The following is a 16,359-nucleotide window of genomic DNA, read 5'->3' as shown; positions in this document are numbered from 1 at the left end:
ACGTTATTTTATGTGCATCTCATGTCGTATGCAGGACAAAGAAAGGTGTTGCTGGCCAACCTGTCCCAACTCGAGCAATGAATGACGCCGATGTTCGAATACGAAGATACCTGTGATCATGCTGCGATGTAAGGCATAAAGAGAGAAGTGTGATCCGGCCTTCTGTCTCGACAGCAGAACGGTCGATTTGTGAGAAGACGAGCAAAGGATGCCTGTCGTCCAAACCATGGACATCACAATTTCGGTCTCCGCGGCGAGGTGGAGCTGCTGCCCCGCGTTCAGCGTCAGTGCGTTGCTTCGCGAAATTGTGTCCACAGCGGGACACCCGACACAGCCCGGCAGCACCTTTCGTTTCAACCATCACGGACTCAACATCGGAGCAATCACCGCTAAAAGCATGTATCGGCAACTACCCGGTCCGAGCCTGCGCTCTTGTACGGCTCGTCCGATACGACTCGGATCGTCGCGCGCTATCGGCACTGCCGTCACACCCCGCCGTGCGACCAGAACCGGCACCTCCGACGTCGCTCGCTTCGCCTCACGAGCCTTCTCGACACATTCACGACTCAGCCTCGCGTCGTCCTCTTTGATCAAGGCAGAAGCAGCTGCACGACCCTCGCAGGCATCGTCATCCTCTGCTTCGTCCTCAATCGCCGCCAACGCATCTAGCAGCTATTCCGATGGCGGACCTGCCACGCCGGGTGTCACTTCGGATGCCGAGTCCCGCGCAGTCTACATCACCTGGGCCAGCGGAATCACCAGCAAGTTCCACAACATCTGGCTTCGAGACCATTGTCGATGTACGCAATGCTACCACTCCACAACCAAGCAGCGCTTGCTCAACACTTTCGAAATCGCACCCGATGCCAAACCCATCTCCGCTGAGGCCACCACAGAGGGTCTGGTGATCCAGTGGCCACTACTACCTTCCGAGCGCGCTGCGAGCACCTCTTCGCCTCCCGCATCTGCAGCCGACGCTTCGTCAGCAGATCCATCAAATCCAAACGCTGCTGGCGCTGGCACGGAAGCTCAGCACACCTCACTCTACCCATGGCGCTGGTTGATGCGCAACTCGTACTCTGCCCTACTATCCGATCCCATCACAGCCTCGAGCGACGAGTCAGGACTCAAAGGTATCGAGAAGGTTCTCTGGGGCAAAGGCATCGGTTCCGCACCGCCTACAGTCAAGTTCGACGAAGTCATGCAGAGTGAGCAAGGAGTTCTGAAGTGGGTCACAAAGATCGCGCAGTACGGGTTCGCATTCGTCACCGGTGTGCCACCAACACCGACTGATACAGAGGCGCTCATTCGTCGAATCGCCTTCATTCGCGAGACGCATTACGGCGGCTTTTGGGATTTCACTTCGGACCTGGCACATGGCGATACGGCCTACACGGATCTCGCACTGCAGGCGCACACGGATACGACCTACTTCAGCGACCCAGCCGGGTTGCAGATGTTCCACCTACTCAGTCACACTGCGAGCAAGTCCGGAAGTCCTTCTTCGAGCGGCGGAAGCTCCTCGGGCTCTGCATCTGGCTCTGGCTCTGGCTCTTCGTCGTCGCGTGGTCCAAGCGGCGGTGAATCGCTCCTCGTAGACGGGTTCCTGGCAGCAGCGGTGCTCAAGGACGTCCACCCGGACGCTTACGAAACGCTCTCCCGCGTCCGCATCCGCACCCACTCTGCGGGAGACGAAAACACCATGATTCGTCCGCTCCTCGACGGCGGCTACCCCATCCTCCAACACGACGAAGCCACCGGCGAACTCGTCCTGGTGCGCTACAACAACGACGACCGCTCCGTGCTTCGCGTAGACGCCGAAGACGTCGAGCCCTTCTACGACGCGCTGCGCAAGTGGCACGAGATCCTCACCAACCCCGAAGGCGAGTACTGGGTCCAGCTCAAACCCGGCACCGCCATGATCTTCGATAACCATCGCGTGCTGCACGGTCGTTCGGCTTTCGTGGGCAACCGAAGGCTCTGCGGCGCCTACGTGAACCACGACGATTACAGGAGCAGATTGGCCGTCCTCCGGGCTCAGTTCGCAGAGAATCGATCGGCAAGAGGCGTTTGGGATGACGGATTGTAGTGTACCGAGCTCATCTTGACCTCAACGAAATTCACACGCGCACACGCCCAGTATATCGATGAAGCAATGACGAGAAGAAAAGCTGTCTTGTTCCCCCCGTGTGATGGACGAAGGAAGTTCATAAAAAAACAAAAGAGCAACGAAACTTCAAGGCGAGTTCCCCAACGGAAAAGTCTGCGTGACGAGAAAGCTATTATACACTCTAAAAAGCCCAAAGAGGTGACGATGACGAAACGACAGTGCAAGAGAAAGGCGAGAGAAACAAAACGAGTAATAAAACGACTGAGAGTTCATATAGGATGATGATGCGACCTAGGGGCAAGCCGAGACCTTGGGAGTGGCTTCAGCCGAGACGGTCTGCGGGGATCGTCTTGTCAAAGCCGAGAGCTCGTGACGCAACTTACGGTTAGCGTGATGGAGCCTCTGCATCTCGATGAGCCATGATCCGCTGTGGAACCCAGTGAGCTCGGCAAACACGGTGTTGGCAGCATCGTTGGCCGACATGATGGGGACAGAGGCACCGTTGGACTGGAAGGAAGCACCAGTTAGAGAGCCGCTGCCTGTCGATTGCTGCTGCTGCTGCTGCTGCTGTACAGGCTTGGATGCGTCTAGCTCGTAGTCGGATGCTTTGCGCTTGCGTGACGGTGATGCCGGGCTCTGTTGTGCCGACAAAGCTTCCATGGCAGATGCCGGTTGCTGCTGAACATGCACGAACGACACCGAGTTGGATCGACCATTGGACGTCCACGGGTATACTGTGAGCTTGACGGGAGCCTTCTGACCCGAAGTGGCGCTCTCGTAGTGATCTTGCACCGAAATGCATCGACCGCTGCGCAAAGCATCGAGGAGATCAGACGAGCTGGTGACCATGGGCAAGTCACGAACGTGACGACCAAGCAGGTTCACATCCTCAATACCCAGAATCTGCTGGATTGGACCGGTGCCGCCGAGGAAGATGCCGTTGTGCGAGATCTTGAGCCAGGCGGACAACTCGGTGGTCAATAGGTCCTGACGTACGTCGTTCCAGGGCAACATCGGAACGGGGTGGGGACGACCAGAGCAGACGACGACCTTGCGGTGCTTGGGAGGATCGACCGAGACTCGACCCGTGGTCTCGATGAGGCTAAATGTGCCGTCCTTGCGGGCCATGCGCATGATGAGGTCAACGCGACGGTTTGCCTTGACCGAAGTGGTGTTGTGCGCGTCCGGATCCTGTTCGTCGCCCGAGGGCAGCGTGATGGCTTCCTTGAGCTCGCGTGAGAAGGGACCAATGTCGGCAGGGTGGCTGAAGTCAACAAGTGGACGACCGATGATCTCTTCTGGGTGGAAACCCAGAATGCGCTGGACCGAGGGCGACATGTAGAGTACGGTGCCTTTGAGCGAGAGGACAAAGACGAGATCGTGAGAGTGAGCTACGACAGTGTCCATCCAAGAGTCGACGTCGTCGATCGAGGCGGGCAAGCTGGGCTGCTGAGAGTCCGAGGCGTCGGCAGTGCTCATCGGGGCGCGGTTGGATCGACGACGGTTGGGCGTGAGCGGCGTGCTGGGCATCTCGGGAGAAAAGCCAAACGAAGGCAATGCTGGATCGGGCGCCGAGTTCTGACGTCGACGTGTCTTTACGGGAGAGCGGGGCGCATCGTATGCAATAGAAGATGCGACGTTGGGTGGAGGGGTCGTTGCCATGTGGCTGAGTCGACGACGTTGCTGAATGGTGAGGCCCTTTTGTTGCGGACGGCCTGCTTCGAAGGAGGAAGCGTCGGGGCGACCTATGGCGTCGGCGTTCAAAACGGAGCGGCTGAGGCTGGAGGCAAGCGAGCGAGGGCCTGGGTGGCCAGCGCTGATTATGTTGCTCGCCTTGACGAGATCGGCAAGATGAGCAGCGTGGTCGGTAGCGATGTTGGTATGGTATCCGGTAAGGGTGGTGTTGGTCACCAAAGGCGATGGCCGTAGATCAAGGCCACCCGAGCTGAGATGCGGCGTGGAGGCCAAATCCTTGGTAGCAGTAAGGGTGTGGTCGGCCATGTCGTCGACGGGCATGCTTGTGGTCAAGTGGGAGCCGAGAGGTCGACCCGCATCGGTTCGCACCTCCTGAGAAGTGCCTGTTAAAGTTGTGCTGCTCGACAGGCTCGGAAGCATGCCATCGCTGAGCGTGCGGTACATGTTGTCGAGGTTAGAGCCAGCGGACGGGAGCGTGGTAGAAAAGTCAGACGGTAGCGCCCAAGCGTGGCTGGACTTTGACGGGAAATAAGCCTGGTACTGGCTGGCGATGCTGGGCGAGACGCCAAGAGGGTGCGAAGGCGAGTGGCCGAAGTGAGAGGCGTTGGCGCCGAGGAGGTCCGAGACGGAGGAGCCGGGCCAAGCCGAAGCAAAGGAGTCGTTGTCGTCACGATCGCGGTTCGTGTTGGCGGAAACGTCGACGGCATCCGTGAGAAGAGTGTTGATCATCTGTTCGGTGTCAGCGTCTGAGATGTTGACGTCGGACCAGGCGGACTGACTAGCAAAGTCGGGCGACATGATCGTAGAACGAATGGACCAAGATCGAATCTAGACGGGAGGAAGTCGTATGAAAGCAGAGATAGCTGCGCTGGTCGGATGCAGAATGGTGCAAAGTGCGACGCAAGCAGAAGGCGAGAGCAGCCAAGAGTGAAGTAGGACACGGGCCTGAATGGAGGCAGCAGATCCAAACACGAGGGTCGTTATACCAACAGTGCGACGAAGAGGATAACAATTGAAGATCGAGGATGGAGTAATCGAGGTTGGTCGACGCTATCGCAAGAGATGGGAGGGGTCGATCTGAATGGAGACCTTGAACAGCGGAAAATGAAGGATGGTGTTGGTGGTGGGAAAGCGAGGAAGAGCAATTCGAGTCGCGCGTTGATATTATTTGCTACAAGAATTCGGACCGGAGGCAGCTTAACGCAGACGGCAGGCAGCCATGGCTCAACGACGGCGCATGAGGACCCAGTGCCCAAGTGCAATGAAAGTTGACAGAGGAACAGCCTCTGTGGGAAATGCACGAGCGTGCACGAGCATGTTTCATAGTGGACGAGTGCTGCGGTGGCGTCGAGTCTCTTGGGTCCTGAATGTGGGCGAAGGACGGCAGGGTGGCAAAAGTGGCGTGCAAGGCACCTGGTCTGTCTCTTGCTGGTGGTCCTGCGACAGGCGCGATAAAGCCGCGAAGCACAATTATGTGGCACAGGGTGCAGTCAGGGTCTGAGGGTCCGATGGATTTCCGAAATGTCACGGGCGGAAACAGGGACCAGGTGCCGTTCGGAAGCGCTCTGTCAGTGTCCTTGCGCCTTTCCCTGCCCCGTCTTGGGCGTGTGGAACGTTCCGTGGACAGTAGTCCCACCGTGTCACCGGAGCCAGTTTGCGGGCTCAAATTGAAAACTAATTTCGACTGCACGGGAGAAGCGGAGGGTCGACGGTCAAGCTCGCGCGCTTGTCTTCCAACTCCCCGAAAAGCACACGGTCTCAAGCAAGAAAAGGCGGAATGTCGGTTCGACGGCGAACAACCCGCGAGCCGAAAAGTTCGCCTCTGGGACGTGCGCGCCAACTGTGTGCCATCTGATAGTTACCGGGGCGGCGAGCACAAAGAGCCGCAGCAAGGCTTTCGTTCTTCGGAAGCTCGCTTCCTTGGCGAGACGAACTTTACCGTGACAATGGAAAGAGCTGCCGTAGCTTTTGAAATGTTGGTGCGAGCAGGGTTGACTACCGACACACATTTTCAAAAAAACTAGCGTGCGCGCGCCTGCCTAGGCAGCTGCCGCAGCGCTTTGTGCGCAATTACGCTGCGCTCGTGCGAGTGTCAACCCCTCACGCTGTATGACGTCGTGCCAGCTCTGCCAGGCTGCAATCATTTCAAATTGAGCTCGCCCTCGTGCTCACTTCGCCGATTGTTTCCATTTTGGTACCTGCACAGAGCACCGTGATGTTTCATATCATTCTTCTGTTTCCGCCATGCCATTGACCTGTCCAATCATCGTGACCGCCCGCAAGGGACAAGCTCGGCGCCGCTGCAAGCTTGCTTCATTTCCCGCAGACCGGCAAATGAAACACGTTCTGTACGTTTGGTGCCATGCTATTGCTCTGCTACTGTTCCAAGCCAACTCGGACCCGGCCATTCGGTCAGATTGTCGCACCCAAGTCGAGCTTCTTCTTCCTTTCGGTGCTGCCTTCTATCTTCTGCCTTCGGTGTTTCAAGTGAACATTTGGTGCTTTTCTCCGCACCGAAAAGCCGCTTTTTCGGAATGCGTGAGGTCGCCATACGTAACCTTGCTCATCTTCGTCCGTCGGCTCTGACCCTGTTCTGACTGGCTGGGCCCTTGCTGGGTATCATTCGCCGAGGTGCGAGTGCCCGGTGAAAGCCATCAAGTCTTCCGATCGAAACCGTAGATCATCCGGCGTTTCGGGTCGCACTTTGCAGAAACGCTTTCGAGATTTCCCACCCGATAAGGACCGACAGTGGCAAAAACACAAGAAATTCCACCTCTCCGTCCTCATGCCAAGCCATGTCTCCAAGCCTCTACCTCCTCATTGTGTCCGCACTTTTCACCCCCCTCCCCACCTGATAGCGTCCGAGACCGTTGCAGAATCATGACTTCCAAACTCTCTCTCTTCTCGCATCTGTCACGCACCTCCCTTCGCCGCCATCTGACGGCATAACTCACTCCCGAACCCTACCTTTCCTTCGTTCAACCCGATCCGTCCAGATCGTCCATGTTCTTTTCATCTCGCCTATGTCCCACATTCTGTCTGGCCAGTCCAATCACAAATCCTCTTCCTTTCCCCCCCCCACACCGAACTCATTAAAGCTTACTCTTCGCTCCCACGCGTCATCCCTGCATTCTCGCTACACAAAACCCACCCCCATTCTTCTACCGATAGAGTCTTTCCTTCCCGTCGGAACGCACTCCCCTGCATCCCATTTCGTTCGCTTCCCCTTCCCCGTCTCAAGTCACTAATCTCTGAGTGCACACTCTCATGCACTAGTCTCTGAGTTTTATTTCGGACGTCAGATTCCGATGCATAGAATACAATACAAACACTTGGGTCGAAGAAGTTCATCCACCAAACCGAGCCTGACTCATACTTTCCTGCGCTTAGCCACGCTAGCAATCTCCTCCTCCTCCTCCAGCTGCAATGAGTCCGCATCAGAAGCCGCCATTTCCACGTCGAGCTCCAACCCTGCATCGCTCGCAGGGGCCATGATGCTCACATCTTCCTCCTCCTCCTCTTCTCCTGCTGCTGCTTCGGCGCGATCACGCTTCTGCCCAGCACGCACAGGCGTCGGCAAGATCCGCTCTCCACGAGCGGGCAATCCATCGTCATCTTCCGACAACTCGCCGCCGCTGTCCGATAACGCACCTGCTGTGCGACCCGGTGTGGCTTTGGCGGGAGCAAACAGCGTGCTCTTGGCAGCAATCTTGAGCAACCTCTTCTCGTACGAGCGATGAGCATCCCACGCCTTGGACGTCGGAGGGATCTGCACATTGGCAGCACGGTACGCTCGGTCCATGGCACTCTTGATTTTGACCGCATCCGTAGGACTCGCCGTGAGCAGCAGGTTGGCCATACCCTTGTACAGCGCCGGCATCCGTTGGCGATCCTTCTTGTTGCCGTTGCGTTCGGCCGCTGCTACCTTTTGCGCAATGTGCTCGCTCGCACGGCTGTGCAGCGAAATCAGACAGCGTGCATCGATCTTGCGCAGAGCGGTGAAACCTGCGCCGCGCACCACCAGCGCGTTGGCAAGCTGTCTCGAGAGAGAGATGAAGCGACCTTCACTGGCAGAGTCGCCCGAGTCGAGGTACAGCTCGAACGCCTCGCGCAAAGCGTCCCAGATGCAGCTCTCTACGATTACGGCTCGATTGTAGCCGCCAAAGATGGCCTCCTCCTTCAGCACCTCGACCAATGCCTTGCAGCACGAATCGTAGATGGCACCGAGACGTCCAAAGTGAATCAGCACCACTGTCGAGTACTTTGCGTCGATGACACCGACGCGGATGGCAGAGGCAAAGGCGCTGATGACGGAGCAGAACGTGTGCTCTGCTTCGAGTTGAGCTTGATTGGGGCGCTCCAGACCCGCAGCAGCAGCAGCTCCGTTCTGCCCTGCTGCTTTGCTCGTTGACTTCTTGGACTTTTTGCTCTTGCTGCCGCCGCGGACACGCGAGGCTTTGGGTGTAGCCTCGGCGTCATCTTCGTCGTCTTCCTCATTGTCCTCTTCGTCCTCGCCATCGTCGGCATCATCACTGCCTTCCTCGTCCGACTCGACGCGGGATGCGCCGTTGAGCAGGCCAGACTTTTCTTCGTAGCGCTCGATCTCGGATTGGACAAAGTGGGAACAATTCTGCTGAACGTCGGTGTTGCAGGTGAGAGCCAACAGAGCTGGAGGTTGAGGGCCCGAACGCTGCTGCGAGACGTCCTCTTCAGCAGCTGCCGCGGACGAGCCGTCGCCTGTGGCCGCAGCGGTCGCCGCCACAGGTGCCTGCTGTGGAATCGCAGCGTAGAGCATGTGGATGGTCGCCAGCTTTTCAAAAGCAACGCGCTGGACGCCGACGCACGCTTGCGACTGCGTGCTGGCCACAAACTCCTCGAGCAGGCTGAGCAACGTGGTGCGTTTCTCGAGCAAAGACTCTGCCACGCCGGTGTGCGACCCGGCGTCGGGCATGATGACCTGTCGCGTCTTCCACATGACGTGGAGTGTCAGCACCGCGATGGCGTCACGCACCAACGCCTCCTCCTCGTTGTAAGCCAGACGACCACGTCCCGCAATGCCGAGCACGATCTCCCAGCCGCTCGTGGCCTGTCCATTCTCGTCATCCTCGAGTGCATCGCTGGTGTTGGCTACTTGACTCACGAGGTGGAGACGCAGCATATTGGCGGCGAGCTGGTGCACCTCATCTTCGCTGAATCCAGCCGATTCGACGTCTCGGTCGCTGACAGTCTCGCGAAGTGAAGACACAAGGCCGTCCTCAAGTGCCGACAGCTTGGTGTTGTTGATGGCGGACTGAGACGTTGTGGCGACCATCTTCTGCAGGGTCTGGACTCCGTGCTTGAGTACGAGCGGCTCGACGTGGCGCTGGATCTGCGTCGAGACATCGTCCCAGAGCGCCTCGAAAGCGGCAGTCTCCTGCAGCTCGGTGTACAATTCGAGATCCATGACTTGCGGCAAGAGCAAGAGGTCGGCGATGCGCGGCGCATCGGTGCGGTACTTGGCGAGTAGCTTTGGCAGCGCCGCCACCATGGCGCGCGTGACGTCCTCCTTGGTATTGTCCTCGGCATCGTCTATAAGCTCGGCACCGGCGTACGTCTTTCGCAGGATGGCCACCAGCGCTTCGACCAAGATGGCCTCCTCTTCCGTCTCTAGACGATAGGCGGCGGGAGCCGCATTATCAGCAGCGACACTGCCCTTGCTGCGGCCCGCAGTGGTCTTGGCGGAGTGATCCAGCAGCAGCAAATCGATGAGCGGCTGCCAGCGCTGCAAGTCATCGACCGCATCCCACAGAGCTTCGACTGCCAGGCCGACGCGGCCCTCTTTTGCTCCGTCGATGACGACTGTGAGCTCGTCGGCCCCTTTGCGCTGTGCGGAGCTGGTAGATGCAGCGGCCTCTTGATCATCGAGACGCTGGCCGTACTTGACGAGGAGCTCGGCAAGGTACTTGAAGCGAAGCTTAGCCTGTTCCTGCTGTTGCTCCTCAGCCTGCTTGCCTTTCTTCTTGGATGCGGCTGAAAGCGAGCCGAGCTCGCTGGCGCCCTCGCTGACCATCTCGTCGAGGATGTTGGCGAGGAAACTGGCAACGGCGTTGCGGATGCGAGGTTCGACGTCGAAAATGTGCGTGGCCAGCAGGTCGCGCTGTTCGTCCTCCAGAAGGTCGTGTTTGTCGATCATGACCAGTACATTGATGGTAGCGATGCGAACGCCAAGCTCAACATCGCTGGTGGCCATCTGCACCAGGCGACCCTTGAACATCTCGGTGAAGGTGCGGATGGAGCTGACAAAGTTATCGCGGGTATAAAGGCCGGTCATTGCCTGCACAGCAGCCATGCGGACGTTGGCGTCCACATCGGACAGCACCCATCCTATGTAGCGGAAGTATGAGCTCTGCAAGTATTGAGTTGGATACTTCTTCATCCATGATCCGAGCGCCTCGACGCACTCGGAGCGGATTCCCGCATCGAAGTCGCGGAAACGGTGGACGAAGACCGAGTTGATGAATTCGTTGATGTAACCCTCGAGGCGCGCCTTGAGCTTCCGCGATTGGAGCACATTCGTTTCGAGATCCTTTAGTCGACTCTTGTCGGCACGCGCCTTTTTCTTTTCAGCGTCGCGCTGCTTGGTGGCGGTGGAGAGGTCTTTGGTGGCCTGTGCAGTGACTTCGTTGAGTGCCGAGATGGTCCAGAGAGCGACGACGGTGGCAGTGTGACGGAAGGAACGAAGCGAGGAGGAAGACATGGCAGACACCCAGGCTTGGTAAGGCTCCATGAAGTCGTCCGAAGTCAGGACCTCGGCATCGTATGCGCTCATGACCAATCGGTGCAGGAACTCGTTGAGCGATTTGCGGAACGACTTGAAGGTCTTGCTCCTTGATACGATGGGATACGAAGGGATGGGCTGCTTCTTGAACGCTTCTTGAAGCTCCTCGAGGTTGTCGACAACGTTGTCAATGTCGACGACCTGGTTCTCATCCACGCTGCCGTTGCAGCCGCATGTGCGAATGACAAAGTTGACGAGCTGGGCAAGTGCGCGGCCCTCATTGTCTGAAAACGAGACGACCCAGTCCTCTGCAGTAGATTGCAACGCCGAATTGGCATCTTTGACAGCATTGAAGATGTCGTTATCGTCATTGATGGGAAGCTCGTCTCTGCTAGCAGCCGCGCGGGACTTGGCAGCAGAGGGCGTGGTCGCCGTTGTGCCAGCCCTCGGTCGTGAAGGGCCGGAGCGCTTTGCCGTCGAGCGCGGCGTCTTGGCAGCACCAGTCCTGGCTGCGCCCGCTGACTTTTTGGCGCGTGGTGTGGTAGTTGTCTTTTTGGCTGCTGAAGCACGGGGCGCCTTTTTCTTGCGACTGAGGCCAAAGTCGCCATCATTCTCGTCGTCGTCGTCGGGCAATTCGGCGTCGGATTCGGACTCATCCTGGCTGGGGTCACCCTCCTCGCCCTCAGAAGAAAGCTCGGTCAGGGATCCGTCCGAGTCGTCCATGTGGTTGCTTGTGTCCCCGGAAAGAGCCGACCGAACTGCGCGGCTGCCATTGGACGAAGTGCCGTTTCGTGATGTTGTACGCGCCATGATGCCAGATGACTCGGGGGAAACCCAGAGATAATACACGGGACGAAGCAGCAAGACAGCCGAGTCGAAGGGAGTTGAGGTGGTAGCGCCCGGGAGACGTCGCGAGCTCTTTCAGTGGAAGGCGTGAATTCCTGCGCGTCGAGGGGAGGGAAGGATGTTCTGCGGCGTGTCTTTTCCGATGCGATTGTCGGATCAAGACGAGGGGCAGAAGGGGTTGAGAAGATGATGATGGGATGATCAGACCGTTGACACTGGACGGTCGTCGAGACTGAGCTGCAATTCGCGGTTCAGAGTCTTCTGCGAAATGCGCGTGAGCTGCGCCGACTCTTTGGGCAAGCCGAAGCTCTAAAACTGCAGGCCGCCAGTGTGTTTCTCCAAAAGTCGAGGCCGCTGATGCACCTTGCGACACAAAAAGTGCGCTTCTGCACTTTGGCCACTTTTCGCGTCGCGCTCGCGTCTCTGACCAACACTCGGCTCGAGAAGTTTACATCGGGCAATCTGGCTCTACCTCGGATCGGCTCCACTTTTAATTGTAGCCTGCCGCGATGCACACGTCCACCTCTGGACCCTGACCCTGCTATTGTACCTCGAGAGCTGTGTGGTGGTGGTGATCAGCTCCATGCTTTCGACCATTGGCGAATCTGGAGATACACAGTGTGGATTGAGGGAACACATGTCTCTGCGCCAGCGACCAGTTGGTGTAATCGGCTCGCGGAACATGGCCGATCAGGCGGCGTCCTCTCCGTCGGACCACCCGATACCAGCGCATGATGGCACTCCTCCCCGTCCCTCACCTCGGAAACGCATCCGACTCAACCGCGTGCTCGGCCGCATCGTTCCCCTCATTCTTCTCATCTACACCGCTTTCACTTACGATCTCGTAATTCATCGGTACGCATTCCGATACCTCTTCCTGCAACAGAACCGCATCCTGCTGCCGGTCGTCTGGCTTCTTCCCACGCACGGACTCTTGCTGCTGGCGCTACGCTCCTATCTCTATGTCTTTTTCGCACACGATGCCGAGGTTCATGGTCAGAAGATCTCTTGGCTACGTCGTCGCTTGGGAGCAGTGTTCCCGTCGCCCTCTCTTGCGCGACATCAATCGAGTACCTCTCTCGGAGCAAGCCTTTCCACGCTTCTATCGCACTCATCCGACCTCGATGTCCATATCTCACTATGTCAACCCAACGGTCAACCGATCCTCTGCAATCGGGATGCCTGCCGCGATCGACCCAAATCTTTGCGCACACGTCACTGCGGAGACTGCGGAATCTGTCGTCTCGGATTCGACCACCACTGCGCATGGTTCGATAACGACGTGACCTCCCCCGCAACCCTGCGACACTTTATCGGCTTCTTGCTCTCCATTCCACCGCTATATCTTCTCGGCTTGGCACCGCTCTTTACCACAGCTTGGCGAGTTGTCCGCTCAATTCATGCGCTCTCTTCAACGAACGTCGAGTTGAGGGAACGGTGGTGGAGAAGATGGTATAGCTGGATCGGTGGACCTGCATATCGCTACTTGGTGGGGTGGGGGTGGGCTGCTTCGAAGTGGGCGAAGATGAAAGAAGCGAGGTTGCCACACGAAACTGTTAGGGCTCCCGTGCTGGTCGCTCTGGGTGCAGCCTTTGCGTTGATCGCCGTGGCGCTTGCCGCCAATTCGATTGGCAATTTGTGTCAGGGAAAATTAACGATCGACGTGGAGAGGCACAAAGCGTTCCACAAGCTTCAACAACGCTTGCAAAAGCTGCAGGCTGCAGGGAAGGATGGCCATGAGGCAAAGATGGTCTTGATCAGGCAAAAGATGGACTCGTTGGCTCCAGTACAGTTTTTCAAAGTGTCTTGGAAGGAGCAGGGAAAGACAGAGAGACGGGAGGAAATCGTGCGACTGTCAGTAGATCAAGGTTTGCTGTTCCAAGGATCGACTTGGGACAACTTGCGGTACTTTCTCTGGAGCAACTCTGAAACAAACCACGCTTGGTCGCTGTCAGATTCAGCGTTGCGGAGCGTGCTTGAAGAGACTTCCCTTGCTTTCTGACGCTCAATGATATAGACATTTACACGGACTATGACATGCATCAACACAAATTTGAGAAACGGCCGTCAAACAACTGGCCTTGTTGACATGACTACGATGGATGTTTGCATACATGTCTCGGAGGTTTTTTCAACGGAACCTGCCCCTCATACCGCCTCCCCTACCGCCACCTCCAACAGGCACATTGGCACTGGCAATGCATTCCAAGATATCGTCCGCCTTGAACACAGGTCCATCGAACAACCGAGCGCCTGGCAACATGTCCATGAACACCAACACCGCTTCCGGGAATTCGTTCCATGCATCTCTCGATCCAGCCGCTTGCTGTGCGGCGGCAGCGTTGAATGCGGGGGGAGCAGGAGAAGCCGAGTCCCGTTTGAACTTCTTTACCGGCGGTCCACCTGCGGTTGCTGCTGCACCGGGTCGTGCCCAGTTGCCCGTGGTGTCGTCTTGAAGGCTTTCGGCTGCAAGACGCTTCATCTCTTGCATGGTTTTGCGCCTGGGTCCCTCGTCAGCAATGCCTTCTTTGGCAGCTTCGACCGCGCGGTCTGCTGCGCTGGCTCCGGCTACCGCTGGTAGAAGACCCAGATCGCGAGGTCCGACAAGGTCGAGGTCCATGTACGAATTGCGCGCCACGAGACGCTTCGTCGACGGCTCGTCCGGATAGGTCTCTGCCAATCGAACTTCAAGCTTTTGAATGGCAACACTGTCGCCAAAATTGTATTCGTATTTTGCCCATCGATCCCATATTGGGCGAGCGCGTTCGGGTGAAAAGGCGCCGATGACCCGCTCGAATAGCGCTCGTGCGTTGCTGTCGTCGTTCATGGCAATGAGGAAGTCGAGATAGCGAACGACAAATGCTTCGTCAGAACCAAACGTCTTGAGTGCAAGTTCGAAGACTTTGGTAGCGACGACGGCATCCTTCGAGCAGTGATACTCCATGAGGGCGCTCGCTTCAAAGATCTGCCAGGTGGTATGTGGGCTCTTTCTCGCTCGGCTAAAAACGCTTCGAGCAGGTCGTATTCCCTCGGTGCGTCGCAGGAAGTGCATGTACTTGATCCATACCAATGCGCTCGCCTCCTTGAGACCTTCGACCTCTGGTTTGGCGACGGCTTGCAATTCGCGTTTTCGCACTTGAAGCTGCTCGACGGCTCTGCGATCTCGTTCGCGCTCCTCGCCGTCGATGTCCACGTCACCATCGCCGTCATTGGCGCGGCGAGTAGCGGCTTGCGCTTTAGCCATCTCTGCCTCGGTGTCGACATTCTTGAGGTCTTGCTGCAGCTTTGCTTGGCGCGCATCGATCTGTGAGTGAATGTGATTGATGAGCTCGTCAAAGACAGCAGCACAGTCGTCGGTGGTCTTTCTCGCTTCGCCCAGCTCGACGTAGGCAAAGTGAAGGAGGAAACTGGCGGTGCAAGCCTCCATACCGTTCTTGAGCCACGTAGCAGCCTCATCGGCTCGCGCACTGGAGAGAAGGTATCTCGAGGCAAGGTACCACACCTCGGGATAGAAGCGCAAGAACATGGTTGCCCGGCGGTAGGCGTTAGTGACTCGAGCCTGCAGGGCAGCAGGATCCTCGAGCAGCAAAGGATTGGACTCTTCCCACTTGAGGTACTCTGTCCATGCTTCCACCTGCTGACGCTCGCGCTGCCACTGCGCGGGATCCTGGGCCGCATCACCTGCAAGTGCCGAGGTGGTCCAGACGGGCACACGTGGCAGAAGAGGCTTTACGAGAGGGTCGGTGTAGGCTTTGAGGTCTCTGAGAACGCGACGTGCGGTCATATAGGCAGGCGAGCGCTCAGCGAGGAACTTTTTGGCGGTGAGCTTGTTGAGGCCGTTCTCAAAGGCATCATAGTCCTTCCAGATGGCCTCGATGTTGGTGAGGGGCACGCTGACAGCTCGCTGGTAGACGCGACGCAGGTCATCCATCTTTTGACCCTCCTTCCAGCCACCTCGTGCTTCTCGCTCCTTGATGAGCGAGATGTAGTCGGTCCAAATGGAGCCGCTGTCCTTATCCATACCGATGAATCGAAGCGCAAACTCGTACGCGCCCTCGAGGGTGCGTCTGGCCTGCTCTCGTGCAGGGTCCTCGTCTGCCCCCGTGGACGGCGGGAGCGGGTTTACGCGGCGGGTGTAGGAGAGGTAGAACTTCCAAAGATCGACCGAGGGAGTGGTGCGCAGGCATCTATTGAAAATAGCCTCAACTTGGGCGAAGTTGCTGTGAGCCAGCTCGAGATCGAGGAAGGCTAGCCACTGGCGTGCTTGGTTAGGGAATACCTTGAAGAAGCGGTCGTAGAGCGTTCTGGTTGCTTCCATATCCTCCCGGGATTGAGCCTCTTCGATGAGATTGAGCCAAGCTTCGCCATCGCGAGGATCGATTCGGACGCGTTCCTCGAAGAGCTGCTTCCTCTGCTCTACAGTCATGTACTTGTGGGGCTGCAGTGGTTGATTTGAGGAGCCCGCTTGTTGGTGCTGAGGTTCCGACTCTGGTTGTTGTGGTTCTTGAGGTGGGGTTACCGCCGCAGGCTGTGGTGTGCCCTGCTGCTCGACTTTGATGTTTGTGGTCGCATTTTGCTCCTCCGACTCGACCTCGACTTTGACAGCAGGCTCGTCTACCTCTGCCTCAGCATCGGCATCACCATCAGCGTCGGCGTCGGCATCAGCATCAGCGTCAGCGTCAACATCTGCATCTACGTTGACATCAGCAGATTGCTCCTTTGCAGACGCTTCAGCTTGTTGATTGGCATCGGTTTCGGGCTTGATTTGCGCGAGTTGCGCATCGATTGGTTCTGCCGACATGATCAAGCCTCACTTCGAATCGATACTCTATATCTGGCTTCTCTGGTATGGCACTCGAAACAAGCGTCAGAAGACCGAGCGTCAATGATGGCTTTCAGTCGACGATCGATGTGTGTTCAGCCTGTTTGCGTGATGGTGGTGTAGGAAGTA

The 16,359-nt window shown here is 57.4% G+C and overlaps 7 protein-coding genes across 7 annotated transcripts; 4 read left to right on the top strand and 3 right to left on the bottom strand.

Moving 5' to 3' along the window:
- Nucleotides 1-208: 208 nt before the first annotated feature.
- On the top strand, nucleotides 209-2,089 carry PHSY_000718 (potential gamma-butyrobetaine hydroxylase; the record flags this gene model as incomplete). The annotated part of the gene is made up of 1 exon (XM_012331352.1): nucleotides 209-2,089. The coding sequence occupies one exon, from the start codon at nucleotides 209-211 to the stop codon at nucleotides 2,087-2,089; it is 1,881 nt and encodes a 626-aa protein (XP_012186742.1).
- A 312-nt stretch (nucleotides 2,090-2,401) lies between these two features.
- On the bottom strand, nucleotides 2,402-4,603 carry PHSY_000717 (hypothetical protein; the record flags this gene model as incomplete). Its single annotated transcript, XM_012331351.1, has 1 exon — nucleotides 2,402-4,603. The coding sequence occupies one exon, from the start codon at nucleotides 4,601-4,603 to the stop codon at nucleotides 2,402-2,404; it is 2,202 nt and encodes a 733-aa protein (XP_012186741.1).
- A 710-nt stretch (nucleotides 4,604-5,313) lies between these two features.
- On the top strand, nucleotides 5,314-5,829 carry PHSY_000716 (MADS box transcription factor; the record flags this gene model as incomplete). The annotated part of the gene is made up of 1 exon (XM_012331350.1): nucleotides 5,314-5,829. The coding sequence occupies one exon, from the start codon at nucleotides 5,314-5,316 to the stop codon at nucleotides 5,827-5,829; it is 516 nt and encodes a 171-aa protein (XP_012186740.1).
- Nucleotides 5,830-6,139: 310 nt separating this feature from the next.
- PHSY_000715 (hypothetical protein) lies at nucleotides 6,140-6,391 on the top strand (the record flags this gene model as incomplete). Its single annotated transcript, XM_012331349.1, has 1 exon — nucleotides 6,140-6,391. One exon carries the CDS (start codon nucleotides 6,140-6,142, stop codon nucleotides 6,389-6,391), a length of 252 nt encoding a protein of 83 aa, XP_012186739.1.
- A 784-nt stretch (nucleotides 6,392-7,175) lies between these two features.
- On the bottom strand, nucleotides 7,176-11,285 carry PHSY_000714 (potential nuclear cohesin complex subunit fragment; the record flags this gene model as incomplete). Its single annotated transcript, XM_012331348.1, has 1 exon — nucleotides 7,176-11,285. One exon carries the CDS (start codon nucleotides 11,283-11,285, stop codon nucleotides 7,176-7,178), a length of 4,110 nt encoding a protein of 1,369 aa, XP_012186738.1.
- Nucleotides 11,286-11,991: 706 nt separating this feature from the next.
- Nucleotides 11,992-13,410, top strand: PHSY_000713 (hypothetical protein; the record flags this gene model as incomplete). Its single annotated transcript, XM_012331347.1, has 1 exon — nucleotides 11,992-13,410. One exon carries the CDS (start codon nucleotides 11,992-11,994, stop codon nucleotides 13,408-13,410), a length of 1,419 nt encoding a protein of 472 aa, XP_012186737.1.
- Nucleotides 13,411-13,539: 129 nt separating this feature from the next.
- Nucleotides 13,540-16,209, bottom strand: PHSY_000712 (hypothetical protein; the record flags this gene model as incomplete). The annotated part of the gene is made up of 1 exon (XM_012331346.1): nucleotides 13,540-16,209. One exon carries the CDS (start codon nucleotides 16,207-16,209, stop codon nucleotides 13,540-13,542), a length of 2,670 nt encoding a protein of 889 aa, XP_012186736.1.
- Nucleotides 16,210-16,359: the final 150 nt, after the last annotated feature.

This window comes from Pseudozyma hubeiensis, assembly GCF_000403515.1.
Source record: "Pseudozyma hubeiensis SY62 DNA, scaffold: PHS9, whole genome shotgun sequence".
Classification (NCBI taxonomy): Eukaryota; Fungi; Basidiomycota; class Ustilaginomycetes; order Ustilaginales; family Ustilaginaceae; genus Pseudozyma; species Pseudozyma hubeiensis.
This window is presented reverse-complemented; position numbering and strand designations above follow the sequence as displayed.